The sequence below is a fragment of the Scyliorhinus torazame genome, chromosome 4 (genome assembly GCF_047496885.1).
Source record: "Scyliorhinus torazame isolate Kashiwa2021f chromosome 4, sScyTor2.1, whole genome shotgun sequence".
Taxonomy (NCBI): domain Eukaryota; kingdom Metazoa; phylum Chordata; class Chondrichthyes; order Carcharhiniformes; family Scyliorhinidae; genus Scyliorhinus; species Scyliorhinus torazame.
Window position 1 is genome coordinate 317,878,038 of NC_092710.1, and position 27,751 is coordinate 317,905,788.

The 27,751-nt window shown below is 47.5% G+C and overlaps 1 protein-coding gene across 1 annotated transcript in view; it reads right to left on the minus strand.

Moving 5' to 3' along the window:
- The window catches only part of plb1 (phospholipase B1), a 288,667-nt gene that overhangs the window by 1,834 nt on the left and 259,082 nt on the right, over window positions 1-27,751 (minus strand). Inside the window, exons 52-57 of the mRNA XM_072500134.1 lie at window positions 26,066-26,131; window positions 17,443-17,534; window positions 14,168-14,249; window positions 12,830-12,934; window positions 10,954-11,049; window positions 2,401-2,475 (exon numbers count right to left, since the gene is read on the minus strand). Of these exons, the coding sequence (XP_072356235.1) occupies window positions 2,401-2,475; window positions 10,954-11,049; window positions 12,830-12,934; window positions 14,168-14,249; window positions 17,443-17,534; window positions 26,066-26,131 (516 nt within the window). The remainder of the gene's footprint in view (window positions 1-2,400; window positions 2,476-10,953; window positions 11,050-12,829; window positions 12,935-14,167; window positions 14,250-17,442; window positions 17,535-26,065; window positions 26,132-27,751) is intronic.

Below are 27,751 nucleotides of genomic sequence, written 5' to 3' on the forward strand. Positions count from 1 at the left end.
GCATCCTTCCATTGCTACTCTCTGCCTTCGATGACCTAGCCAGTTCTGTATCCACCTTGCCAGCTCACCCCTGATCCCGTGTGACTTCACCTTTTGTACTAGTCTACCATGAGGGACCTTGTCAAAGGCCTTACTGAAGTCCATGTAGACAACATCCACTGCCCTACCTGCATCAATCATATCTTTGTGACCGCCTCGAAAAACTCTATCAAGTTAGTGAGACACGACCTCCCCTTCACAAAACCATGCTGCCTCTCACTAATACGTCCATTTGCTTCCAAATGGGAGTAGATCCTGTCTCGAAGAATTCTCTCCAGTAATTTCCCTACCACTGAAGTAAGGCTCACCGGCCTGTAGTTCCCTGGATTATCCTTGCTACCCTTCTTAAACAGAGGAACAACATTGGCTATTCTCCAGTCCTCCGGGACATCACCTGAAGACAGCGAGGATCCAAAGATTTCTGTCAAGGCCTCAGCAATTTCCTCTCCAGCCTCCTTCAGTATTCTGGGGTAGATCCGATCAGGCCCTGGGGAATTATCTACCTTAATATTTTTTAAGACGCCCAACACCTCGTCTTTTTAGATCTCAATGTGACCCAGGCTATCGACCCACCCTTCTCCTTTGCACAGAGACAAACACACAACAAAATACACAAGAATTTTCCAAGATGTTTTGGAGTAAAATCAAAGCTATGTTCTTGGTTAAAGCTTCCCTCATTAGAATATCACAGATTACACATGACATAGACACTATCACTGCAGCATGTCGGATGGGGTAGATAGAAGCTGATTGACTCTATGTTGATGAAGGATCCAGAATAAGGGACTGTGGACACAAGATTAAAATGTAAAGGACTTCGAACAGGGAGAGGAATAATCTCCCGTTGAGAATTCGGAGAGAATGGCCTGAGCACATCCCTGCTGACACCAGCAAGTCCAAGGACATTTCACGCTCTGTCGAGCACGACTGGCAAAAGGCAGGACCAAGTCTCACTTTGATTGGCCAGCAGCTGTCCAGTCATTCCGGGAACAGTGCTACAGTGGCCAAAAGATGCACTGCAGCCTTGAATCAAGTGCTGGGAATGGGAGGGAGATGTGGGGAATGCCTAGGGGATTGACAGGAGGGCAATTGGGGACTCAGGGGATAGGTCAGGGAAGGAGGGAGGTCTGAAGGTCACCTGGTTCAGAGGGGAGGGGCCCCCTTTATGATGGAGGCTGTCATGATATTCAAACACACATCACAACACATACATCATGATAGACAGACCAACAGACCAATTAGCACACATAACACGACAGCCAATCACAGACAAGAGCAGACACAGTATAAGACAAGAAACACGACACCTCCTGTGCAGTCCATCTGGAGACAGGACAAGGCCAGGACCTCATTAACAAGACACTCACACAGTCACCACATGCTGAGTACCAAGTCAGATGTGTAAATAACTAGTTGGAATAAAACTGCGTTGTACCAATCGCAACCGTGTTGGTTCGCCTGTACCTCAGAGCACCCAACACCACAGAGGCACCTGCCCAAGATCAACCTTTTCTTCTCCCCCCCCCCCCCCCCAACCCCCAATCTCTCAGCTGCCTGCCAGCCTCAAAACTGAGTTTGGGCAGGAAAAGGTCCTTAAGTGGCCATTAAGTGGACACCTAAGGGCCATAACTGGGGCAAGGGCAGGCATCTAGGTTGGAGTGGGTGGGATCCCAGAGGGAATCCCATTGATGTAATTTCAAGCCCCCCCCCCCCCAACCCCTCCCAGAACCCACCGGTGGTAGAGCGTAAAATTCTGGGCAACTAACTTATTGCTGTTGGAGCTCCCATCATTTGAAGGGATGCATACCCAGTCCCAATTCAGACCGTCTAGCGAAATGGGTCGGTCATAGAATCTGGAAGAGAAGGATGCTATTGAAGGATGTGCCATCTCAACAAGCTAAATGGGGCCAGGGGCCCCAGGGCCTGAGGGCAGGCCCTGGCCATTGCCAGAGGGGTGGCCAATACTGGAACCCCTCCATGGGACACAGAGTGCCCAAATCGGTAGACCCCCACTTCCACCCAGACCACAGTGAGGCTGCCAGGTTTCACCAGGCAGTCTACCCACAATTAGAGGGCCTACCCACCACTTGGAAAATGCGAGTGGCAGCGAGAAGAGGCCACTTATGTGGCTCAATTGGCCTCCACCTTGGCCGCTTTTCTTAAAATGCCTTGGCGGCAGGAAGGCAATGGCTTTGCCCCCCCACCATCCCTCTCCAATTTACAGGTCGCCCCCTGCCTCCCAACTCACCTCTAGAGTGCTGGTAAAATCCATCTAGTTGCGAATGGTTATAATCCAAAGATGGACTATAGGTAGTAGCCAATAAGATTTATTATACCACTGTATGAAATCACTTTACTTACAGGGCTAGGACACTTCAACTTGGTTCGATCATGAGTGAAGTTGTTGTAATTTTGCTTGTACCCAATTCGTTCCAGCTGCAGGAAGTGGAATAAAGAACATTCGATAAATAGAAATCTCTACATGTGCGGCTGATTGAGAATGGGGAGAGAGACAGGTGCATAGGTTTGTTAATAACAAAAACATTGAGAAAGGCTCATTTTTATCACGAGTTAAATAACTGTTATTTCTTCCTTCCAACAACCAGCGCAGGTCCAGTCCCTGAAGATCAACAGCAGCCTGAGAACTCCATTGGTAGAACATGGCTATTTATCTAGAACAGGGGCTTGCGCCCTGCGGCTCCCGAGCTGCATGTGACTTTGTCATCCCATTTGCAGCTCCCAACCGTTACCAGCTGGATTGCATTAACATGAGAAAAGCCGAAATAAAAAGGTTGAGTTTTCTGCCACGGCCCTGCATGTAATAATAATAATAATAATCGCTTATTGTCACAAGTAGGCTTCAATGAAGTTACTGTGAAAAGCCCCTAGTCGCCACATTCCAACGCCTGATCGGGGAGGCCGGTACGGCATGTGTGGCTGTATGTGAGGTCGCCATCTTTATAAGGGTAAATGTGCAGCAAGGCACGTGTGCAGCTGCCCGCTTTATAGCGGGTAATGTGCAGCAACGCACATGTGCAGCTGCCCGCTTTATAGCGGGTAATGTGCAGTAAGGCACATGTGCAGCTGCCCGCTTTATAGCGGGTAATGTGCAGCAAGGCACATGTGCAGCTGCCCACTTTATAGCGGGTAATGTGCAGCAAGGCACATGTGCAGCTGCCTGCTTTATAGCGGGTAATGTGCAGCAAGGCACATGTGCAGCTGCCCGCTTTATAGCGGGTAATGTGCAGTAAGGCACATGTGCAGCTGCCCGCTTTATAGCGGGTAATGTGCAGCAAGGCACATGTGCAGCTGCCCGCTTTATAGCGGGTAATGTGCAGCAAGGCACATGTGCAGCTGCCTGCTTTATAGCGGGTAATGTGCAGTAAGGCACATGTGCAGCTACTCGCTTTATAGCGGGTAATGTGCAGCAAGGCACATGTGCAGCTGCTCTCTTTATAGCGGGTAATGTGCAGCAGGACAGATCCCCAGTTGCCCTCTTTATTGGGGGTGATGTGCAGCAGGGCACATCCCTCTTTATTGGGGAGTATGTGCAGTCACCCTGTTTGTATAAGATACATGTATAACGAGCTATATACCTTCTCTCAGTCAGTTATAATTGACATATTTACTGGAGTAGACTGCAAACTAGTGTAACTGATGGTTAAAAAGCTCCCAACACATAAAATAAGCATTTTATTGCTCTGTCTGAACAGAAATAACAACATTCCAAAGTATTTGTAGCACAAATCAGGCCATTCAGCCCATCTGGTCCATGCAGCTGTTTTTATTGCACGAGAGCCTTCTTCATCCCCTTGTCATCTAACCCCGTAAATAGATCCTCCCTTCTCCCACATGTCCTCCTGCCTCTATGCTACTTGTCTCAGCCAATTCCTGTGGTCATGAGTTGCACATTTACACCACTCTAGGTAAGAAGTTTCTCTTCAATTCCCTAATTCATTTTTGGCCCCGAGTTCACCCAAAACGTGGAAACATCTTCACTACATGTAAAAAAATTCAATATAGTCCCAGGTGACCATAGGCTGCTTTTCCCTCTACGGGGGAGAGCTGACTGGTGGTGATTTAACCTGAGGATCACCACACCTCAGGCGAGGGGCAAGGTTGAGAAGACAGGGCCTTCATAAATAACCTCAGGCAGTACGGGAATTGAACCTGCGTTGCTGGCCTTGCTCTGCATCATAGAATCCCTTCAGTGCAGAAGGAGGTAATTCAGCCTAGCCCCCTGAAAGAGCATCCTACTTTAGGCCCATCCCCCACTCTATCCCCCACTACCTCACATAGGGGAAATGTAGCATGGCAAATTTACCTAACCTTCACATCTTTGGACTGTGGGAGGAAACCAGAGCACCCGGAGGAAACCCACACAGTCACAGGGAGAACGTGCAGACTCCGCCACAGACAGTTACCTGAGGTCGGATTCAAACCCGGGTCTCTGGCGCTGTGAGGAAGCAGTGCTGCATCATCAACCAGCTGTCTAGCTAAGTGAGCTTAACCTGCCTCTTAATACGTACAGCCTATGAAACACTTTCGTAAGTGACTGGGGTGGGTTGAAACTAAAAAGGCAGGGGGATGGGAACCGATGCAAGGAGTCAGAGGAGGGGGAAATCAAGGACAAAAACAAAAGAAAGAAAGGGGAATACAAAAAGTGATAGGCAGAGAAATCAACACCAGATTCAAGCAGAGCCACAATGAAAAATATTGGGAGTGGGACAAGTAATGTTAAAAAAACAAGCCTAAAGGCTTTGTGCCTTAACGCACGGAACATTCGCAATAACGCAGATGAACTAATCGCGCAAATAGATGTAAACGGGAATGATATTATCGGAATTATGGAGACTTGGCTGCAGGGTGCCCAGGGATGGGAACTGAATGTCCCAAGGGTATTGAGTATTTAGGAAAGACAGACAAAAAGGAAAAAGCGGTGGCATTTCATTGCTGGTTAACACAATAGTGAGGAAGGATATTAGCTCTGACAATGCGGAATCTGTGTGGGTAGAGCTGCGAAAAACCAAGGGGCAAAAATCATTAGCGGGCATCGTATATAGACCCCCCCCAAGCTGTAGTGGTGATGTTGAGAATGGCATTCAACAGGAAATTAAAGACACATGTGATGAAGAACATCTGTAATTATGGGTGATTTTAATTTGCATATAGATTGGGCAAATCAAATTAGTCACAATATCGTAGAGGAGGAATTCCTGGTGTGTACAAGGGATGGTTTTCTGGACAAATACATTGAGGAACCAACTAGAGGACAGGCCATCCTAAACTGGATGCTGCGGAGCGAGATCATTGACAATCTAATTGTGTGAGACCCCTTATAATAATAATAATAATCTTTCTTGTCACAAGTAGGCTTACATTAACACTGCAATGAAGTTACTGTGAAAAGCCCCTAGTCACCACATTCTGGCGCCTGTTCGGGTACAAGGAGGGAGAATTCAGAATGCCCAAATTACCTAACAGCATGTCTTTTGGGAGTTGTGGGAGGAAACTGGAGCACCTGGAGGAAACTCAAGCAGAACGTGCAGACTCCGCACAGTCAGTGACCCAAGCCGGGAATCGAACCAGGGACCTTGGTGCTGTGAAGCAACAGTGCTAACCACTGTGCTACCCTGCCGCCTATTGGGGATGAGCGACCATAATATGGTAGAAGGTTTCATCAAGATGGAGAGTGATGTAGTTCATTCTGAGACTCGGGTCCTGAATCTTAATAAAGGAAACTTTGACGATTTGATGCACCAGTTGGCTATGATCGATTGGGAAATGTTAATTAAAGGGATGACTGTAGATAGGCAATGGCAAACATTCAAGGAGCGCATGGAGGAACTACAACAATTGTTTATTCCTGTCTGGCACAAAAGTAACATGGGAAAAGGTGGCCAACCATGATTCACAAGGGAAATTAGAGATAGTATCCAATCCAAGGAAGACGCAAACAAATTGGCCAAGAAAAACAACAGGTCTGAGGATTGAGAGCAGTTTAGAATTCAGCAAAGGAAGACCAAGGGATTGATTAAGAAGGGGAAAATAGTGTACGAGAGTAAACTTTCAGGGAATATAAAAACTGACTGTGAAAGTTTCCATAGGTGTGTGAAGAGAAAAAGATTGATGAAACCAAATGTTCCTTATAGTCAGAAACAGGGGAATGTATTATAGGGGACAAAGAAATGGCTGAGCAACTAAATACATACTTTGGTTCTGTCTTCACAAATGAGGAATCAAATAAGATACCAGAAATGTTGGGAACGCAGGGTTTATTGATGGAGGAAGAGAAGGAGATCAATATTACTAGAGATCTAGTGTTGGGGAAATTGTTGGGATTGCAGGCCGATAAATCCCCAGGGCCTGATAACCTACATCCCAGAGTACTTAAGGAAGTGGCTCCCGCAATAGTGGATGCATTGGTGGTCCTCTCCCAGGATTCTGCACACGCTGGAACAGCTCCAACAGGTTGGAGGGTAGCTAATATAACTCCACTATTTAAAAAGGGAGGTAGAGAGGAAACAGGCAATTATAGACCACTCAGCCTGATGCCGGTAGTGGGGAAAATTCTTGACTCCATTATCAAAGATTTTATAGCAGAGCACTTAGAAAACAGTGTCAGGATCAGACAGAGTCAACATGAAATGAAGTGAAATGAAAATCACTTATTGTCACAAGTAGGCATCAATGAAGTTACTGTGAAAAGCCCCTAGTCACCACATTCCGGCACCTGTTCGGGGAGGCTGTTATGGGAATAGAACCGTGCTGCTGGCCTGCCTTGGTCTGCTTTCAAAGCCAGCGATTTAGCCCTGTGCTAAACAGCCCCTGGATTTATGAAGGGGAAATCATGCTGGACAAATCTATTGGAATTCTTCGAGGATGTCACTAGCAGAGTTAATAAGGGGGAACCAGTGGATGTTGTTTATTTAGACTTTCAGAAAGCCTTTGATAAAGCCCCACATAAGAGATTAGCGAGTAAACATTTTTTTTCTTATAAATTTTGAGTACCCAATTCATTTTTTCCAATTAAGGGGCAATTTAGTGTGGCCAATCCACCTAACAAGAACATCTTTTGGGCTGTGGGGGCGAAACCCACGCAAACACGGGGAGAATGCGCAAACTCCACACGGACAGGACTTCCGGTGACGGCGGGTGGGAGGCAGCCGCACATTGGAGGGCTCCCGGTCGGGAACAGCATTTTCGGGGATTAACGCCCGGTCCCAGGGGCTACAGAGGCGGCAAAAGCAGGGAGAAGGCACAGTGAAGAGAAATGTCGAAAACAAGTAAAAAAACGGCCGTGAAAAAAAGCAGCTAAAAGTCCGTCGGGGAGTGGAAAGGTCACCGCGGGGACGGCAAGGAAAGTGGAGGCTGGGGCACCAGGGGAAGCCTCATTGCCCACGGCTGAAGAAATTACTAAGGTGATGGCCGTGGAACTCGAAAGGCAGTTCACAAAACACATGGAGGCGATGAGGAAGGAGATGGGGGCGGTATTGAAAGTGCTGGTGGAGGAGGCGATTGCCCGGGTGAGGGCGGCAGTATTGAGTGCAGTGGCGGATGTGCGGGAGCAAGGTGAGGTGCTGAAGGAAGTGGAAGAGACATTATCGCAGCACAGTGATCAACTTACCTCGATGGGGAAGGAGATGCGGAAGGTGATGGAGATCAACAAGGATCTGTGAGCCAAAATGGACGACTTGGAAAACAGATCCAGGCGACAGAATCTGAGGATTGTGGGTCTTCCCGAAGGAGTGATAGGCCCAAGGCCGACTGAGTATTTTGCCACGATGTTGGCGAAGCTATTGGGGGAGGGGATGATCCCTCCCGATCTGAACTGGATCGGGCTCACCGGTCGTGGAGGCCTGTACCAAAGGAGTGTGAGCCGCCAAGAGTAGTAACTTTGTGTTTTCGTAGGTACAGCGTGAAGGAGAAGGTCCTGTGCTGGGCAAAGCAGAAGCGGGTGGTGGAGTGGGCTGGAGCTGGTATACGTGTATACCAAGACTATACGGTCGAGCTGGCGAGGAGGCGGGCTGCCTTCAGCCGGGTGAAGAAGACACTGTCCATCAGCAAAGTGCAGTGCGGCATAGTATATCCAGCTAAGTTGAGGGTGACCTACAAATCCAAGGACTTTTATTTTGGGACGGGGGAAGCAGCGGAGGAGTTTGCGAAGGCAGAAGGACTGTGACTGAATTGAGAAATAGACATGTATCGATGTAGCCTCATGTAACTGTATTTTTTCACTGCGGCTGGTGTATGTGCTAAATGAGCTAATGTTGTATATACTTGAACAAGGGAAGAGATGGGACTTTCGCTTGCAATGATGGTTCTTTGGGGCTTGGGGGTGTGTACGCGGGGTTTGCGTGCTAAAGGGGACTTCTTGATTTTCCTGGGACCGGGCAAGGGGGAAAGACCCGAGCGGGGGCCTCCACGCTGGCCGGTTTAAGCCGGACAGTGAACGGGAGTGAGGTGGGGGGGAGGGGCTGTGGCCATCGGAGCCTGGTAGAACAGGGTCCGATGAGTCTAGCCGGGGTGAAAAGTTGGGGGGAAGGAGTTTTGTAAAAGGAAGTGGAGGGGAGGAGTCGGGGAGGGGGGTAGGGCTTGCAATGCGTGGGTGACATGTACGGTGCCCTTTCGGGGATTGGATAGTATTGAATGTTAGGGGGAAGGAGGGGGACTCTATAGGTCAACGGTGACCATAGGTGATTTCTGATTCCTTTTTCTTTTTTTTTTCTCCTTTGATTGTCCCTCCGTGGGAGGGTTTGTTTTATTTGATGCTTATATTGCCAGGGGGAGGGGGGGGTCGTTGCTTGGGGTGGTGGGAGGATGGGATCGTTGTTGTTGATAAGGGAATTGACTTTGTATTTGTTACCGTTTACTGCTTGTGGGTGGGGTTAGGGTTAACCCTAACCCTAACCATAATTTTTAAAGAAAATGTGAAAATGGAGAATAAAAATATTTTACAAAAAAAAAAACTCCACACGGACAGTGACCCAGAGCCGGGATCGAACCTAGGACCTCAGCGCCGTGAGGCAGCGATACTAACCACTGCGCCACCGAGCTGCCCGTGGGTAAAATTAAAGTGCATGTGATTAAGGGTAGTCTATTGAGATGGATGGTAAACTGGTTGGCAGACAGGAAACGAGAATAGGAATTAACAGGTCTTTTTTCAATTGGCAAGCAGTGACTAGTGGGGATCGGTGTTGGGACTCCAGCTATTCACAATATATATTAAAGATTTAGATGAGGGAATAAAATGTAACGGGCGGGGTTCTCTCAGCCCAGGCCGGGCCGGAGAATCGCTGGTACGGGCGCGAATCACGTCATGCCACCCCAATGCCAGTCTGCCGAATCGGAGCCATTGGCTCGGTCAGCACGGCGCCGGTCAGGTGCCGCTCTACCGGCGCCCCCCCCCCCCCCAGACTGATTCCTGGGATGGCAGGATGGACATATGAGGAGAGATTGAGTCGAGTAAGAATGTATTTGCTGGAGTTCAGAAGAATGAATGTGGATCTCATACAAACCTATAAAATTCAAACAGGACTCGACAAGGTAGATGCTAGAAGGTTGTTCCCAATGGTGGGAGTGTCCAGCACCAGTGCTTACAATCTGAGGATATGGGATAGATCATTTAGGACAGAGATAGAAATTCATAGAAGTTACAGGGCACAAGGAGGCCATTTGGCTCATCGAGTCTGCACCGGCCCTTGGAAAGAGCACCCTACACAAGCCCACACCTCCACCCTATCCCCGTAGCCCCACCCAACCTTTCTGGACACTAAGGGCAATTTATCATGGCCAATCCACCCAACCTGCACATCTTTGGAGTGTGGGAGGAAACCGGAGCACCCGGAGGAAACCCACACAGACACGGGGAGAACGTGCAGACTCCGCACAGACAGTGACCCAAGCTGGGAATCGAACCTGGGACCCGGGATCTGTGAAGCAACTGTGCTAACCACTGTGCTAACCACTGTGCTACCATGCTACCGTATTGATCTGTACAGGCCAATATCCACTCCCTAGATGAGGGGGAGATGGTGAGCCTGTGGAATTTGTTATCACAGGAAGTAATTGAGGCCAAAACATGTTTTCAAGAAGCAGTTAGATATAACACTTAGGACGAAGGGGATCAACTATAGGGGGGAAGGAGGAATTAGGCTATTGAGTTGGATGATCAGCCATGATCATAATGAATGGTGGAGCAGGCTCGAGGGGCCGAATGGTATCCTCCTGCTCCTATTTTCTCTGTTTCTATAACCTTAAAGAACTCTATTAGGTTCCCCTTTTCTCAAGATGAGACCCCCAGTCCGTTACAATCTTTCCCAATTGATATAACCTCTCAGTTCTGGTATCATTCCAGTGAATGCTTTTTTGCATCTTCTCCAGTGTCTCAATATCCTTTTCACAATATGGAGACAAGGACAGTTCATAGTACTTCATCCATGGCCCAAGTAATGTCCTACACATGCTGAACATAGGTCCTCTGGCTTTTTGGATGTGGATTTGTTTATTGTCACGTGTACCGAGGTACAGTGAAAAGTATTTTTCTGCGTGCAGTTCAAGCAGATCATTTCGTACATGATAATTCAATTCTACCCCTCTTGAAGTGTGTGCCAATGAGCTCTGAGCTGCGGGTGCCACATATTGATCTGTACAGGCCTTTATTCACTACCCTAAATGAGAGAAATAAAAAAATGTTTTCTCATGCACTTCTGGAGAAAAGATTCTGCCTTAATCGCCATCGGCGTGATCTCGGTGACCTGGAGCTGAGCAAGTGTGGTGAAATTTGGATGGTCATCTTTGAGCTGGGGATCTCACTGGGGCGTAACCTAATTCACAGCTGTTGCAGGGACTGGTTGTAATGAGATGCTCTGTTAGTGATGTGCCGGAACGTTAGAGTTAAGGAGGAAGCAGTACCATATTGTTCCACAGGCCAATGGCCATCTCGGCTTGTCCTTGTTCGCTTAAATGGAAACAATCGACTGAAAAGAAGCTCAGGTCTGGCTGGCCAATCTGGAAAAAGAGAAGAGCAGACTAATAAATTATATCGTTAAAAACAAAGTCATTTGTTTTTACTAACCTGAAGATCGGTGCATCGTAACCACGCATAACTGGATGATTGCGATTTTAACCTGCAAGCTCACTAACATTAAGTCACAAGTGACAGAAACGATTGCTGGTGGGAAGAAACTTGTCTAAATAGATATAAATAGCTCGCTTTAGTCCAACATTGTATATTGACTATAAAAAAAACAGAAAATGCTGGATAAACTCAACAGGTCTGGTGAGAGAGAAACAGATTTAGCTATTTGGGTCTAAATGACCCTTCTACAGATGCTATTTCCCTCCACAGATGCTCCGCATATACAGATGCAGAGTATACCCCACATTTTCTGTTTTTATTTCAAATTTCTAGCATTTTGCTTTTATTTTATATTGTACAAAGTCAAGTCTCCATAGTCCCAGATGATCGTAGGCTTCTTTCCCCTTTGAGGGGAGGGAGAGCTGACTGGTGGTGAGTTAACCTGAGGGTCACCACACCTCAGGCGAGGGACAAGTTTGAGAAGGCCAGGCCTTCACGAATAACCTCAGTTATGGGGTTTGAACCCACGCAGTTGGCCTTGCTTTGCATAACGAACTAGCGGTCCACTCAACTGAGCTAAATGGGCCTTGCTAGTGCACGAATTTCAAACATCAAAGAACACATTGGCTTGTCTTTGGACTCAGTTCACAAGGGAGGAGGAGTTCAGAATTCTGTATAAAAACGAATTGGATAGTAGCTTTAAGACGATCCATGCCAGTACCTCCCATTTCTTTTCCTTCCAGAGAAACACAGCAATCATACCCTTTCTGATCCCTTTGCCTCAAGTCGAGTAATAATTACCTGCAAGGACAGGATCAAGCGTATCTGTGTCCTCACTTAAAATTCTGGCCCTTCCAGCTGACAGCTAGCTGCAGAATCTACAACAGGATAACTCGAGGAAGAGACCCAGATACTTTGGAGCCCCATCCTGAACATTATCAGGCAATCTTGGACCGAACCATTAGAAAACATTTGAGAAATGTACAGTTACCAATTTGTTGCGGGCAGGAAAACGTAGGCAAAATGACTGAAAAAGAAAGAGGTTCTCTTCCACAGACAAATTTATACCAACTCTCTTGTACAGTGTGAAGAAGCCATTAGCAATGAACACCTGAGATCTTTCCAGTTCATTGTGTGAAGCTGGAGGAATGTTTGCAATTCAATAGAACCTGGCATGACTTTGGGAAGCCCCAAAGTGCTTGACAGCCAATTAGGGCGGTACAATAGCACAGTGGTTAGCACTGTCACTTCACAGCTCCTGGGTCCAAGGTTTGATTCCCGGCTTGGGTCACTGTCTGTGCGGAATCTGCAGGTTCTCCTTGTGTCTGCGTGGGTTTCCTTTGGGTGCTCCGGTTTCCTCCCACAGTCCAAAGATGTGCAGGTTAGGTGGATTGGCCATGATAAATTGCTCTTCGTGACCAAAGGGGTTGGGTGGGGTTGCTGGGTTATGGATATGGGGCAGAGCTTTGGGCTTAAGTGAGTGCTCTTTCCAAGGGCCGGTCCAGGCTCGATGGGCCGAATGGCCTCCTTCTGCACTGTAAATTTATGTCAATGTACTTTTGAAGAGGAGACACTTTGTAACATGGAAAGGTTTTACACAGGAATGTTTAGCAGAATGCAAGACCGGCATCTGAGAAATATTATGACAATAAACAAAATTCATACCTCCATCCCTGGGTGTCAAAATAAAACCAATAACATTAAACTTACCTTATTTAGTGGAATAATTGTGTTTGAAAAGTAGGGTTGCAACACAACTGTGAAATCCTCATTTGTGTCATATTTTCCACTGTAAACCAATGCAGACAATTTGGTCTGAATAAAGAAAACAAATGGTAGTTTACATTAGGTAGCAATGACCCTGTGCTTTTGTGATCACTTTAGTAAAATGATTGAAAGGATACTCAATCAAGTTGTTTCAAGCTCAATCCAGATATTATCTCATCAGTCTCCAGCAGTGAAAGGATGGTGGTCGAAACAACTGAGCGCCAATCCCTTTCTTTAGTTTTTACAAATCAAGTAAATATTTTCCTCCATCTGCCTCTGCGATGCCCTCTTGCAACCACAGTTCCCTGGTCAGTGATGTGTTTACAGCTAACATTTACAAATTCCTGGGAGCAGCAGTTTGTGCCTCTTATGGTCAAGCAACAATGTGCAGTTTGAGACATCTTAAGACGGGCTCGCGAATCATGTCCATGTGTTTTGAGCTTGTCCGAAGTTTGGGGATTTATGGCAGGTGTTTTGAAAGTAAGGGTGGTCCCAAGTCCAGAGATGGTAATTTTTTGTGTGTCAGAAGACCCGGGAGTCCAGGGGGCGAGGGAGGCCGATTTCTTGGCCTTTGCCTCCTTGGTAGCCCGGAGACAGATCTTGCTAGAATGGAGGGGCTCGGACCCCCTTGAAGTCGGGGGTGTGGGTGAGTGTCCTGGCGGGGTTTCTCAGGCTAGAGAAAATTAAACTCGTCCCGAGGAGCTCCGAGGACGGGTTTGCTTGCAAATGGCAGCCGGTTATCAACTTCTTTTGGAAAAATTAAGCTGTCAACAGAAGAGGGGGGAGGGTTAAAAAAGTGAGGCAGGGGGAGTCGGACAAGGGGAGGGTGGGTTGGTGGGGAATTTTTGTCAGGGTGTTGGTTATGTAAAGCCATGTTGGCTGGTTTGGGGGGGGGGTTTGTCCATTGTGTTAAAATTTATAATATAAATGCTCTCAATACAATATTTTCCAAAAAGAAAAAGACTGGCAAATAAGGACATGATAAAATTCTAATGTAATGACAATCAAATCAAAATGTGGAGATGCCGGCGTTGGACTGGGGTGGGCACAGAAATCTGAGGAAGGAGCAGTGCTCAGAAAGCTAGTGATTCGAAACAAACCTGTGGATTTTAACCTGGTGTTGTAAGATTTCTTACTGAATCAAATTAAAGAGCAAGGAATTATATAGCAGCAAATGTATTAATATTCACCTTGCAAACCTGCTAAGTTTGATAAAAACAATGTTTCATTAAGGAAGAATTTACTCTATTAGTTTAAACATTAACAACGTTCTGCACATACCTGATAGTCTCTGTTAATTCTCATAATCTCACGTAGCTCAGGCGAGTTTTCTCTTGGGTTTAGAAAGCAAGGACACATGTTTCTGTGTAAAATGATGATACAAAAACAAATATTAATGCTTTCCAGAAAAGAGCTGAACCAATGTTGGTGGGGTTGTGAGGGAAGTTTTCAATCTGCATCTACTGGGAAGAGCAATGCATATCAAAATTATGGGCAGTATTCTCCGATCCCCCAGCTGTGTGTTTCTCGGTGGCGTGCCATTCGCTGGTGGCGGGAATCTCTCTTTCCGCACTTGTCAATGGGATTTCCCAATGAAGCCACCGCACGCCACCAGGAAATCCAGAACAGAGAGCCCAGGGACATGATTCCTAACCCTTAAAATGATCACGAATCTCCACCTTGCTGCATGGAATGATGGCCAATCTCAATAAGTGCCGCGATTGTTGAGATTGGCTTAACCAATAGCTAACCTGAAAATGCGCTCAGAATGTACTAACCCAACTGAGCAGGCACGAAAACGTGCTGACAATGTTGCAGAGAGCCGGGAACATGGGTCCGTGAAAGAATAATCAAGTCTGGAATCGATCGATTGTTCAGCTCTCCTAAATAGGGCAAGATGGTTTCTCTCAATCTTTGTTTCTCTCCAGCCCTCAGTTTATTGTTACCCTCTCCTGTCTTATTTCACTTATGGCTGATGTTCTCTATCACTTTTTTGGTTGTTTGTCTAACAACTCTCCCAATTTCTCCCCAACGTGTCTCTGCCTGCTGGTCCATTCCTTCCTGTAAGCGGTCTCTGTTGCTTATGTTCCATACTATCTCATAGCTTGCCTCTCTCATTTCTGCAATCTATTTTAATAACAGACGAAGAGCTAGGCAATGATGTATCTAAATTTTCTGACAATATAAAGCTGAGTGGGAATGTAAGCTGTGAGGAGGACACAGAGACTGCAAAAAGACATAGACAGGTTAAGTGAGTGGGCAACAAGGTGGCAGATGGAATGTAATGTGGTGATGTCTGTGGTAAATCACTTCAGAAGTTAGAATAAAAAAGCAGAATATTCAAAATAATAATAATAATCTTTATTGTCACAAATAGGCTTACATTAACACTGCAATGAAGTTACTGCGAAAAGCCCCTCATTGCCCCACCCCAGAGCCTGTTAGGGTACACAGAGGGAGAATTCAGAATATCCAAATTACCTAACAGCACATCTTTTGGGACTTGTAGGAGGAAACCGGAGCACCCGGAGGAAACCCACGCACACACGGGGAGAACGTGCAGACTCCACACAGACAGTGACCCAAGCCGGCAATCAAACCTGGGTCCCTGGAGCTGTGAAGCAACAGTGCTAGCTACTGTGCTACCATGCCACCCATAATGCGTGATACTTATAAACCTTGATATTCAGAAAGACTTGGGTGTACCCCTACAACAAACACACAAAGCTAGCACACAGGTACAAGAAGCAAACAGGAAGACAAATGGCATGTTGGCCTTAATTGCAAGGGATTGGAGTACAAGAATATTGGAGTACAAGAGTACAAGAAGCCTGGCTACAATTGTACAGGGCTTTGTTGAGAGCACACCTAGAATACTCTGTACAGTTTTGCTCTCTGGATTTACGGAAGGACATACTTTGCATTGGAGGCAGTACAGTCAAGGTTGATTCAATATTTTTCCTGGGATTAGAGAGTTGTCTTGTGATGAAGGGCTGAGTAAATTGGGCTTATACTCTCTGAAGATCAGAAGAAGAAATGTGGGGCGGGATTCTCCGTTGCGAGTTTGCCACGCTACCGTTGCCAGCGAGGATGGAGAATTTGGTGCTCAGCCAAATCGCCATTCAGAATCCCACCGGCGTGAAGGAACAGAGAAGCAAAGTCGTGATCTCATTGAAACACTCAAGATTATTAAGGGGTTTGACAGGGTAAATACTAAGAGGCTGTTTCCACTGACTGGGGAATCGATGACATGCGGGGTAAGTGGATAATCTGAGATGAGGAGAAATTTTTTCACTCAAAGGGTCGTGAATCTTTGGAGTTCTCTGGCTGGGATAGACAGATCTTTTGTGTCTCAGGGATACGGGTTGCAGGGGGGAAAGTGGAGTTGAAGCCAAAGATCAACCCTGATTCCACTGATTCATAGAATTTACAGTGCAGAAGGGAGTCATTCGGCCCATCGAGTCTGCACAAGCCCTTGGAAAGAGCACCCTATTTTTTTTTTAACAAACAATTTTATTGAGGTATTTTAGGCACAAACAAAAAAAGAAGTCAAGACATGAATTCCACATTAAACATAATGCAAACCACGGCTCTGTTCACGCACGGACCTGCCTCAATATCCCCCTACTCTACTCTAAGAGCACCCTATTTAAGCCCACATCGCCACCCTATCCCCGTAACCCAGTAACCCCACCTAACCTTTTTGGAACTTACGGGCAATTTAGCGTGGCCAATCCACCGAACCTGTGGGAGGAAACTGGAGCACCCGGAGGAAACCCACGCAGACACGGGGAGAACGTGCAGACTCCGCACAGTTACCCAAGGCCAAAATTGAACCCGGGATGCTGGAGCTGTGAAGCAGCAGTGCTAACCACTGTGCTACTGTGCCGCCCACTGTGCTACCATGCCGCCCACTGTGCTACTGTGCTGCTCACTGTGTCGCCGGGCTGCCCACTGTGCTACCATGCCGCCCACTGTGCTACCATGCCGCCCACTGTGCTACCGTGCTGCCCACTGTGTTGCCGGGCTGCCCACTGTGCTACCATGCTGCCCACTGTGCTACCGTGCCACCCATGAATTGTGGAGAGGCTGGATGGGCCCTGTGCTTCCATTTCGTATCTATATCCTTTCCATTTCTCACTTTATTTCTTGCTTCTTCATCTCTTTCCAGCTTGCTCTTCACCTTTGCCTCTCTTGCATTCTCTGCTTTCATTCTTACTGTTCTGCCTCTCCTTATCGTGTAGGGCAATATGAACCATCAGCTGTGCGACTTCAAGATACAGCATTGTGTCAACTGCCAACAGACCACAGTATCACTAATTAACCCCCAGCCGTTTCTACTTTAATGTAAATTTGGTGCGTAATAAAGAGAATAAAATGGTGTGCAGTCTTAAAAAAAAAATACATGCAAAGCTGACTGGCTGCTCAATGAATTCCTGCATTCTTGTTGTGTGGGCTGTTGTGTGAGCCATGAGCAATAACTACTCAATGCCTTATTCTTATAGCAGTGCTTGAACAGTGCTCCTATTCAGGTTAACGAAAATGTTGCCACTTACTTCTGAAGCAATGCACAGATTGTACCCGCTTTTATTCTTCGAACGCCACTCAACTCAAGTATTTGCACCATGTTTATAAAAGCTCTTGGCACCTATTTGAATGAGCATTTAAAGGGGAAAAAAGGTTAAAGCGGACAAATGAAATGTTTTAAACCCACAGAGCTTCTTACAGTGAACTGATTGTAGCTGCTTTTGACCTGGAAAATTAGATTGTCACATGACCTCAGCCAATGACCATCTTCATCAGCATTCTAAAGCTACAAACGTTAATGTGGTTTGAAGTGTGTCTACTTCAATGCCAGGAGTATACAAAATAAGGTAGGGGAACTGGCAGCATGGGTTGGTACCTGGTGTCATGATATTCAAACACACACATCATGATGGACACACCAACAGACAAATCAGAGCACACAACACCACAACCAATCACACACAAAGCCAGGAACCACATAAAAGCACGAACACGACACCTAGTGGACAGTAGGTCTGGGGACAAGGACACGGACACGACCTGTTTCAACATCACAAACAGGGAATCCCCACGTGCAGAGTATCAAGACAAAACTGTACATAGAAAGTTTAAATAAAATAGCGTTGTACCATATACAACCGTGTTGGCTCATCTGTGTGTCAGAACGCCCAACACCACACCTGGGACTTCGATGTTGTGGCCATTTTGGAGACAAGGATAGAGCACGGACAGGAATGGTTGTTGCAGGTTCCGGGGTTTAGGTGTTTTAGTAAGCTCAGAGAAGGAGGCAAAAGAGGGGGAGGTGTGGCGCTGCTAGTCAAGAACAGTATTACGGTGGCGGAGAGGATGCTAGATGGGGACTCTTCTTCCAAGGTAGTATGGGCTGAGGTTAGAAACAGGAAAGGAGAGGTCACCCTGTTGGGAGTTTTCTATAGGCCTCCAAATAGCTCTAGGGATGTAGAGGAAAGGATGGCGAAGATGATCCTGGATAAGAGCGAAAGTAACAGGGTAGTTATTATGGGAGACTTTAACTTTCCAAATATTGACTGGAAAAGATATAGTTCGAGTACATTAGATGGGTCGTTTTTTTGTACAATGTGTGCAGGAGGGTTGACAGGCCAACAAGAGGCGAGGCCACATTGGATTTGGTTTTGGGTAATGAACAAGGCCAGGTGTTAGATTTGGAGGTAGGTGAGCACTTTGGGGACAGTGACCACAATTCGGTGACGTTTACGTTAGTGATGGAAAGGGATAAGTATACCCTGCAGGGCAAGAGTTATAGCTGGGGGAAGGGCAATTATGATGCCATTAGACATGACTTGGGAGGGGTAGGTTGGAGAAGTAGGCTGCAAGTGTTGGGCACACTGGATATGTGGAGCTTGTTCAAGGAACAGCTACTGCGTGTTCTTGATAGGTACGTACCGGTCAGGCAGGGAGGAAGGCGTCGAGCGAGGGAACCGTGGTTTACCAAAGGAGTGGAATCTCTTGTTAAGAGGAAGAAGGAGGCCTATGTGAAGATGAGGGGCGATATTCTTCCCCAACGGCGCGATGTCCGCCGACTGGCGCCAAAGACGGCGCCAATCAGACGGGCATCGCGCCGGCCCAAAGGTGCGGAATGCTCCGCATCTTTGGCGGCCTAGCCCCAACATTGAGGGGCTAGGCCGACGCCGGAGGGATTTCCGCCCCGCCAGCTGGTGGAAATGGCATTTGTTTCCCCGCCAGCTGGCGCAGAAATGCGGCGCATGCGCGGGAGCGTCAGCGGCCGCTGACAGTTTCCCGGCGCATGCGCGGGAGCGTCAGCGGCCGCTGAAAGTTTCCCACGCATGCGCAGTGGGGAGAGTCTCTTCCGCCTCTGCCATGGTGGAGGCCGTAGCGGAGGCGGAAGGGAAAGAGTGCCCCCACGGCACAGGCCCGCCCGCGGATCGGTGGGCACCGATCGTGGGCCAGGCCACCGTGGGGGCCCCCCCCCCGGGGTCAGATCGCCCCGCGCCCCCTCCAGGACCCCGGAGCCCGCCCACGCCGCCTGGTCCCGCCGGTAAATACCAGGTTTGATTTACGCCGGCGGGACAGGCAGTTTCTGGGCGGGACTTCGGCCCATTCGGGCCGGAGAATTGAACGGGGGGTCCCGCCAACCGGCGCGGCCCGATTCCCGCCCCCGCCCCATTTCCGGTACCGGAGACTTCGGCGGGGGCGGGGGCGGGATTCACGGCGGCCAACGGCCATTCTCCGACCCTCTGGGGGGTCGGAGAATGACGCCCAGGGTGTGAAGTTTCAGTTGGGGCGCTTGATAGTTACAAGGTAGCAAGGAAGGATCTAAAGAGAGAGCTAAGACGAGCAAGGAGGGGACATGAGAAGTATTTGGCAGGTAGGATCAAGGAAAACCCAAAAGCTTTCTATAGGTATGTCAGGAATAAAAGAATGACTAGGGTAAGAGTAGGGCCAGTCAAGGACAGGGATGGGAAGTTGTGTGTGGAGTCTGAAGAGATAGGCGAGATAATAAATGAATATTTTTCGTCAGTATTCACTCAGGAAAAAGAGAATGTTGTGGAGGAGAATGCTGAGACCCAGGCTATTAGAATAGATGGCATTGAGGTACGTAGGGAAGAGGTATTGGCAATTCTGGACAGGCTGAAAATAGATAAGTCCCCGGGGCCTGATGGGATTTATCCTAGGATTCTCTGGGAAGCCAGGGAAGAGATTGCTGAGCCTTTGGCTTTGATTTTTATGTCATCATTGACTACAGGAATAGTGCCATGAGGACTGGAGGATAGCAAATGTGGTTCCTTTGTGCAAGAAGGGGAGTAGAGACAACCCCGGCAACTATAGACCGGTGAGCCTCACATCTGTTGTGGGTAAAGTCTTGGAGGGGATTATAAGAGACAAGATTTATAATCATCTAGATAGGAATAATATGATTAGGGATAGTCAGCATGGCTTTGTGAAGGGTAGGTCATGCCTCACAAACCTTATCGAGTTCTTTGGGAAGTTGACTGAACAGGTAGACGAGGGTAGAGCAGTTGATGTGGTGTATATGGATTTCAGTAAAGCGTTTGATAAGGTTCCCCACGGTTGGCTATTGCAGAAAATACGGAGGCTGGGGATTGAGGGTGATTTAGAGATGTGGATCAGAAATTGGCTAGCTGAAAGAAGACAGAGGGTGGTGGTTGATGGGAAATGTTCAGAATGGAGTTCAGTTACAAGTGGCGTACCATAAGGATCTGTTCTGGGGCCGTTGCCGTTTGTCATTTTTATAAATGACCTAGAGGAGGGCGCAGAAGGGTGGGTGAGTAAATTTGCAGACGACACTAAAGTCGGTGGTGTTGTCGACAGTGCGGAAGAATGTTGCAGGTTACAGAGGGACATAGATAAGCTGCAGAGCTGGGCTAAGAGGTGGCAAAGGGAGTTTAATGTAGAGAAGTGTGAGGTGATTCACTTTGGAAGGAATAACAGGAATGCGGAATATTTGGCTTCTGGTAAAATTCTTGGAAGTGTGGATGAGCAGAGGGATCTTGGTGTCCATGTACATAGATCCCTGAAAGTTGCCACCCAGGTTGCTAGGGTTGTGAAGAAGGCCTATGGAGTGTTGGCCTTTATTGGTAGAGGAATTGAGTTCCGGAGTCACGAGGTCATGTTGCAGCTGTACAAAACTCTGGTACGGCCGCATTTGGAATATTGCATACAGTTCTGGTCACCTCATTACAGGAAGGACGTGGAAGCTTTGGAACGGGTGCAGAGGAGATTTACCAGGATGTTGCCTGATATGGAGGGAAAATCTTATGAGGAAAGGCTGATGGACTTGAGGTTGTTTTCGTTAGAGAGAAGAAGGTTAAGAGGAGACTTAATAGAGGCATACAAAATGATCAGGGGGTTAGATAGGGTGGACAGTGAGAGCCTTCTCCCACGGATGGAAATGGCTAGCACGAGGGGACATAGCCTTAAACTGAGGGGTAATAGATATAGGACAGAGGTCAGAGGTAGGTTCTTTACGCAAAGAGTGGTGAGGCCGTGGAATGCCCTACCTGCAACAGTAGTGAACTCGCCAACATTGAGGGCATTTAAAAGTTTATTGGATAAGCATATGGATGATAATGGCATAGTGTAGGTTAAATGGCTTTTGTTTTTTGACTTCCCATGTCGGTGCAACATCGTGGGCCGAAGGTCCTGTACTGCACTGTATCGTTCTATGTTCTATGTTTTAATGTCATCATTGCAGTTAGTACAGGCTTAGTTAGAGGAGCAGCTTGCTGTCGTGTAATTAATTATGCATTGTCTCCTAGAACTCCTGTAGCCAGTGGTCAGTCTGGCCAGTAGGTCTTTGGGGTGGCACACTGGTTAGCACTGCTGCCTCACAGCGTCAGGGACCTGGGTTCCAGTCCAGCCTTGGGTGACTGTCTGTGTGGAGTTTGCACATTCTTCCAGTGTCTGTGTAGGTTTCCTCTGGGTGCTCCGGTTTCCTCCCACAGTCCAAAGATGTGAGGTTAGGTGGATTTGTCATGCTAAATTGTCCCTTAGTGCCCAAAGATGCACAGGTTAGGTGGAGTTACTGGGATAGGGAAGTGGACCTAGGTAGGGTGCTCTTTCAGAGGGTCGGTGCAGGCTCAATGGGCCGAATGGCCTCCTTCTACACTATAGGAATTCTATGGTCTTAGAGGTGATAGCAGAGGGCTAAGTCACCATGTCAGCATAGTCACTTCATAGTCCTCCTGCTTACTGTAAATCAGTGATAAACAGCGCAGGCAGCTCAATGACTTGGGATGTACACATCAGAAATTGCTAAAATACAATATAACAGCAGAACTGCAGACTAAAGGTCATTGTCTCCCAGATAAACAACATTGTGATTTTAAAATTCTCCTCCTTGCTTTCAAATCTCTTCCTGAACTCCCACCCCTCCTTCTCCTCCAAATCCCCCACCCCCCACCTCGGTCCCTCTGTATCCTCTCCAGCCCACAACCCTCTGAGATATCTGTGCTCCTCTATGTCTGACCTCTTGCCTGATTTTAATTGCTCTGCTATTAGTGGCTGACCTTTGACTGCCGTCTGCTCTGGAATTCTCTCCCTACAGCTCTCCGCCTCTCTACCCAACTTTTCTCCTTTAAGGCACTCCTTAGAAGCTACCGCTTCGACAAATCATTTGGACATCTGCCCTAAGAAGCCCTTTAAGTGGCTCGGTGTCCTATTTTATAATGCTCCCATGAAACACCATGGCCGGAATTTTCCGCTCCAGTTTTTCTCGGGCGGTTTTGGCGACGTGAGTGGAAAACCTTGTGAGAATTCCAAACCGTTAGCATAAACGTGTGATGGGATTGCCCCCTCCCCATGGCAGTGACGTGGAACGTCAGAAAGATAGTTTCCATACATTGGCATATAATTACCAGGCTCCTACTCCTGGAAAGTCCCTGTGGGAAAATCCATTCATGGTGATGTGAGGGCAGACTGGCATGAACCCGACTGATCTCCCACGGCGTGCATCTGGTGGGCAGACCTCCCAGAGGAGCTCAGGTGAGTACATCAGTCAGGGGTCATGCCTGGGAACTGCCCTGGCACTGCCCCAGGGCAGATCCTGGGCAGTGCCAGGAGTAGTACCCAGGAAGTGCCAGGGGGCAGTGCCAGTCAGCAGTTCCCAGGTACTGCCAGGAGGCAATGCCAGGCAGTGACTGGGTAATGCCAGGGATAAACACCCAGGTATTGCCAGGGGCTGGGTCGTGCCTGAGAGCAGTGCCCAGGCAATGCTGGGTGGGTGGTGTGGGGTGGGGTATTCCTGTTGAACTATTTTGCACTCGGGCAGCCTTTAAAAGAGGTACCCTGATCTTCGGTGAACAATGTTGCTGGCTGGGCAGACTCAATCAGAGCGCCCCCCCCCCCCCCCCCCCCCCACCACCACCACCACTCCCCCTCTCCCCACCCTTCGCAGCATCATGTCTTGGGACCTGCACCTTCAGGTTTTTGAGTAAGTGCTGAACAAGACGATGGAGAAATCGGTCACTGCTGGTGGTGGCTTCAACGCCGCTTTCCTTGCCCGCTATCGCCCTTTGCTTTTTTCCGGATACATTTTGCCCCTTGAATTGTTTCATGGGGTTAAAGGTGCAATATAAAAACTGGCTGTTGCTGTAAATACCTGGGGTGCACTGTATTGAACCAAGTTGATTTGTTTTGCACTATGTGTACAGCCACATTTTGTTGTTTTGTCATGCACTTTTACGCACTTTATAAATAAAGAGTACATTTGGGGGGGGAAAGCAAGTGCTCAAGAAGAAATTGTAAACCCAAAGTACATTAACAGAGAGTAAACAATGTCCATTCCTGCCGGGATCTGGGAGCGATCAATCTGTATTTAAAAAGGGAAAAAAAAAACTTCTCTGGTACCGAACAAGGTCAAATGAAATGCAGGGAAAGTTATTCCCTGCTGGCTTTTGTTTGAGGAGATCTGGCATGTAAGTAAATAGTAAAGTCACAATAGCCCCAGATGACCATAGGCTGCTTTTCCTTTTGAGGGGAGAGCTGAGTGGTGATGGTTTAACCTCAGGGGGGATTGAGGGGCAAGGTTGAGAAGGCAGGGCCTCCATGAATAACCTCAACCAGTACGGGAATTGAACCCACACTGCTGGACCCGCTCTGCATTACAAACCAGCCGTCTAGCCAACTGAACTAAACCTGGTACGTATGCAGAATGTAACACCTCATGTATACTGATTGAAAAAATATGTGTGATTTTTATACGCTTTATTTTAGATAATCTGCAGCCAGTAACACTTGGCGATATTATCAAAAGCGTTTTTCACTGCCATTTGAAATGGCCACAGTGCATGACTGAAGACATGTAGAGTCAACTTCAGTCAGTATATCTCTGTGTAATATCTCTGTACGGTGTGAGAATCAGGGAGGAATCTTACCGTATACATTCAAAATGTCAGGCTTCGACTGAAAACCGGTGTGCAGCTCTCCAGCTTTTCAGACCAGTTTTCTCTCCTTGAGCCTCTCTGAAGGAAATAAATGCGTGGGCATAGTTTTCATCATCAGTGTGGTGGGACAGGGCTTGATAGAACCAGCACTGAGCTCCACAGAGAGCAGGGCGCCTTCTTCAAGGGATACCTCGATTAGAACTAAACATCAACAGCCCCTTCTCCCAACAATTATCGGGATCACTCTTGCCCACCCCGAACAATTAGCGGATGATCTTCCGCCCCCCAAACTGCACAATTGTCAGGCTCTCTCACCACCCCTCCAACTGTGCAAGTATCGCTGGCGCTTTCCTCCCCCTCAAGCCCCCATTTCCCACTTACCCCCTCCCCCCCTGCCTGCAAGTGCTCCCCTCAATAGCCTCAGTGCTCTCTCCCTCCCCAACCACATATAACAGGAAACCTGCCCCATGCAATTCCCCAGTGGTCCCACCCCTGGCACAGGTCAACAGTGTCAGCCTGGCAGTGCCAACCTGTGCCAGAGGGCAGTTCCAGGGGGCAGTGCCTGGCGTGACCCTCTTCCCCCGAGGGCTATACTTACCTTTGCGCCCACAGAGGGATCCTCTTGAGTAAATCGCGTTTTAAAAAAGCTGTTGTAAATCCTGTTGACGTCACGTCACATTGGCGAGGTTTGAATAGTCAGTGAGGGGGGGTGGGTTCATGTGGCGGGGGTGCCTGGCTAATCATATTCATATTTATTTAAAGTAAGGTTCTTGCCCTTTGTGGGCATTAACCTTGTGATGTCACTGGTGAGGGGGCCAGGAAAATCCAGAAACCCGATTCCGCCAGAGAGAACGTGCTTCCTGATTCGCTCCAGATTTTCCGCCCGCATCGCCGTTCTTATCACGTGTCCTATCGAGACCAACCGCCTGTATCCTTCTGTACCCCGTCTGTTCATGTGCCTATTCAGATATGTATATATAGGTGTTATATGTTATATATCATATAACACCTCCAGCACGTGGCTAAGAGCTAGTCTGGTTCAGTCAGACAGAGTAATCACACTGAGGTTAGCAGTGAGTCGAACTCACAGGGCACTGTGTTAACTGTGTGACAGGGTCAATAAATCAAATTGAACTAACTTCAAGGTCTGGAGTATATTTCAGTTATAGCTGCATCCAGTTGCAGCCCGTGTTATCTCAGTGTGCTTAACACGACAACCACCACCCTCTATGTAAAAAACGTCCCCCGCACATCTCCAGTGACCCTTTCCCCCCTCACCTTGAACTTGTGCCCCCTTGTAATTGTAATTTCCACCCTGGGAAAAAGCCTCCAGCTGTTCACCTTATTTATACCCCTAATAACTTTATAAACTTCTATCAGGTCGCCCCTCTGCCTTCGTCTCTCTATTGTGGCCTAACCAACGTTCTACATAATTGTAACATAATTTTCGAGCTTTTATACTCGATACCCCGTACTATGAAGGCAAGCATGCCGTATGCTTTCTTTACCACCATTTCCACCTGTGCTGCCACTTTTAAGGATCTGTGGACCTGCAAGCCCAGATCACACTGTGTCTCTCTGCTCCTGATGGTTCTATTTATTTTACAGCTCCCACCTGAATTGGATCGACCAAAATGATTAGAAGGTATAAAAAACTATTAGGCACAGGGACAAATCAATCCATTTCTTCACATAGGTGCCTCCCACAGACCAGCAAAGATTTTGGGTCAAATCTCACTCCAATATTTACCTCTTTGTGCAGAATATCCAGTGCCTCCTCAATATGCTTCACGTAATTATCTGCAGAATATGTTTCCTGTAAGAAATGAAAGGAAGAATAATTACCTTCCTGTTACAGAGATGAGAATAAATCTGGACCCGGAAATCAAGCTGACACAAACGCTTTTGTCACATTTGACTGAAAGCTGATTAGTTTTTTGAAAGTTCAAACAGCTTGAACAAGTTTGCTTAGCGTTTAGTTGTTATTCTTCAAGGAAAGGGCAGGCTGTGTCCTCTAAGTACACTATCAGTGTGGGAAGCTCTAGACTGGAGATTACTGTGGTGAACGTATTATAGTAACCATTCACCACTGTATTACATTGTATCACGCTGTTGCCCATGTAGGCTCCACCTATGGACCATTGTACTGTACTGCACGATTGTATCATGTTGGTGCCCTTGTGGGCTCCGTCCCTGGCTCTGCCCCCTTGAGGGGAGGTATAAGAGCAGCTGCCCTGTAGGCGACCCTCATAGGAGAGCAGTCACAGGCAGGCACTGTTCTAGTTGATTAAAGCCTCTGTTCCCTTCTATTCTCTGTCTCGAGTGAATTGATGGTCAGATCAATTACTGAAGGTGAAAATTTCCCCTCATGTTCTTCTGTCTTCAAAGTGAAATATTTCACATAAAAAAATCTGCCTGCTCCAGCTGTGGCCTGAAGTCCTATCCCTGCAGGTCTGTCACCAAAAGCTGTGCTTCGAGCTGCATGGATACAAATTTCAGGCAGATATCACGCTTCCAAGTTATAGGAAGAACGGATTTGGATTTATATAGCGCTGCTCACATTCTTAGGACATCCCAGAGCATCGCGCAGTTAATTAATTACTTTTGAAGTGTGGTCCCTATTGTTCTGTAGGCGAATTTGGCAGGCGATTGATGCCTAGCTAGGACCCAACGGCACAAGTGCGATTAGTGTCCGGATAATTTCCTTTTAATAAAAACAAAATACCATGGATGCTACAGATCTGAAATAAAAACAGAAAGGTTTGGAAAAACTCAGCAAGTCTGACAACACCTGTGGGGAGAGAAATAGGGTTAATGTTTGGAGTCACTATCACTCTTCTTCCGAAGAAGAGTAGAATCATAGAATCACTTCAGTGGAGAAGGAGGCCATTCAACCCATTGAGTCTGCACCGCCCCTCTGAGTACCCTACCTAGGCCCCCTCCCCAGCCCTATCCCCATAACCGCACGCATTGATCATGGCGAATCCACCTAATCTGTACATCCCTGGACACTAAGGAGTGCATTCCATATGACTTCTTTACAACCTTATCTACCTGTACTACTACCTGTAGGGACTTGTGCACTTGCATGCCAAGACCTCTCACTTCATCTACTCCTTCTATATTCCCGCTTATTGTGTTCTCCCTTTTACTGTTTGACCTCCTTGAATAAATTACCGTTCTCGAGTTGAACTCCATCCACCACTGTCCTGTCCACTCCACCAACCCACCATCGTCTGCACTATCCACTACACGGCCACTTTTTGTGTCATCTGCAAATTTCTCAATCGTGCCACCCACATTCAAGTCCAAATCGTTAATATATAAAACAAACAACAGGGGGTCCCAACACAGAGCCCTGCGGAACACCACTTGAATCAGCTTTTCATTCGCATGGGCTGTCATCGATCATTACCCTTTGTTTCCTTTTACTCAG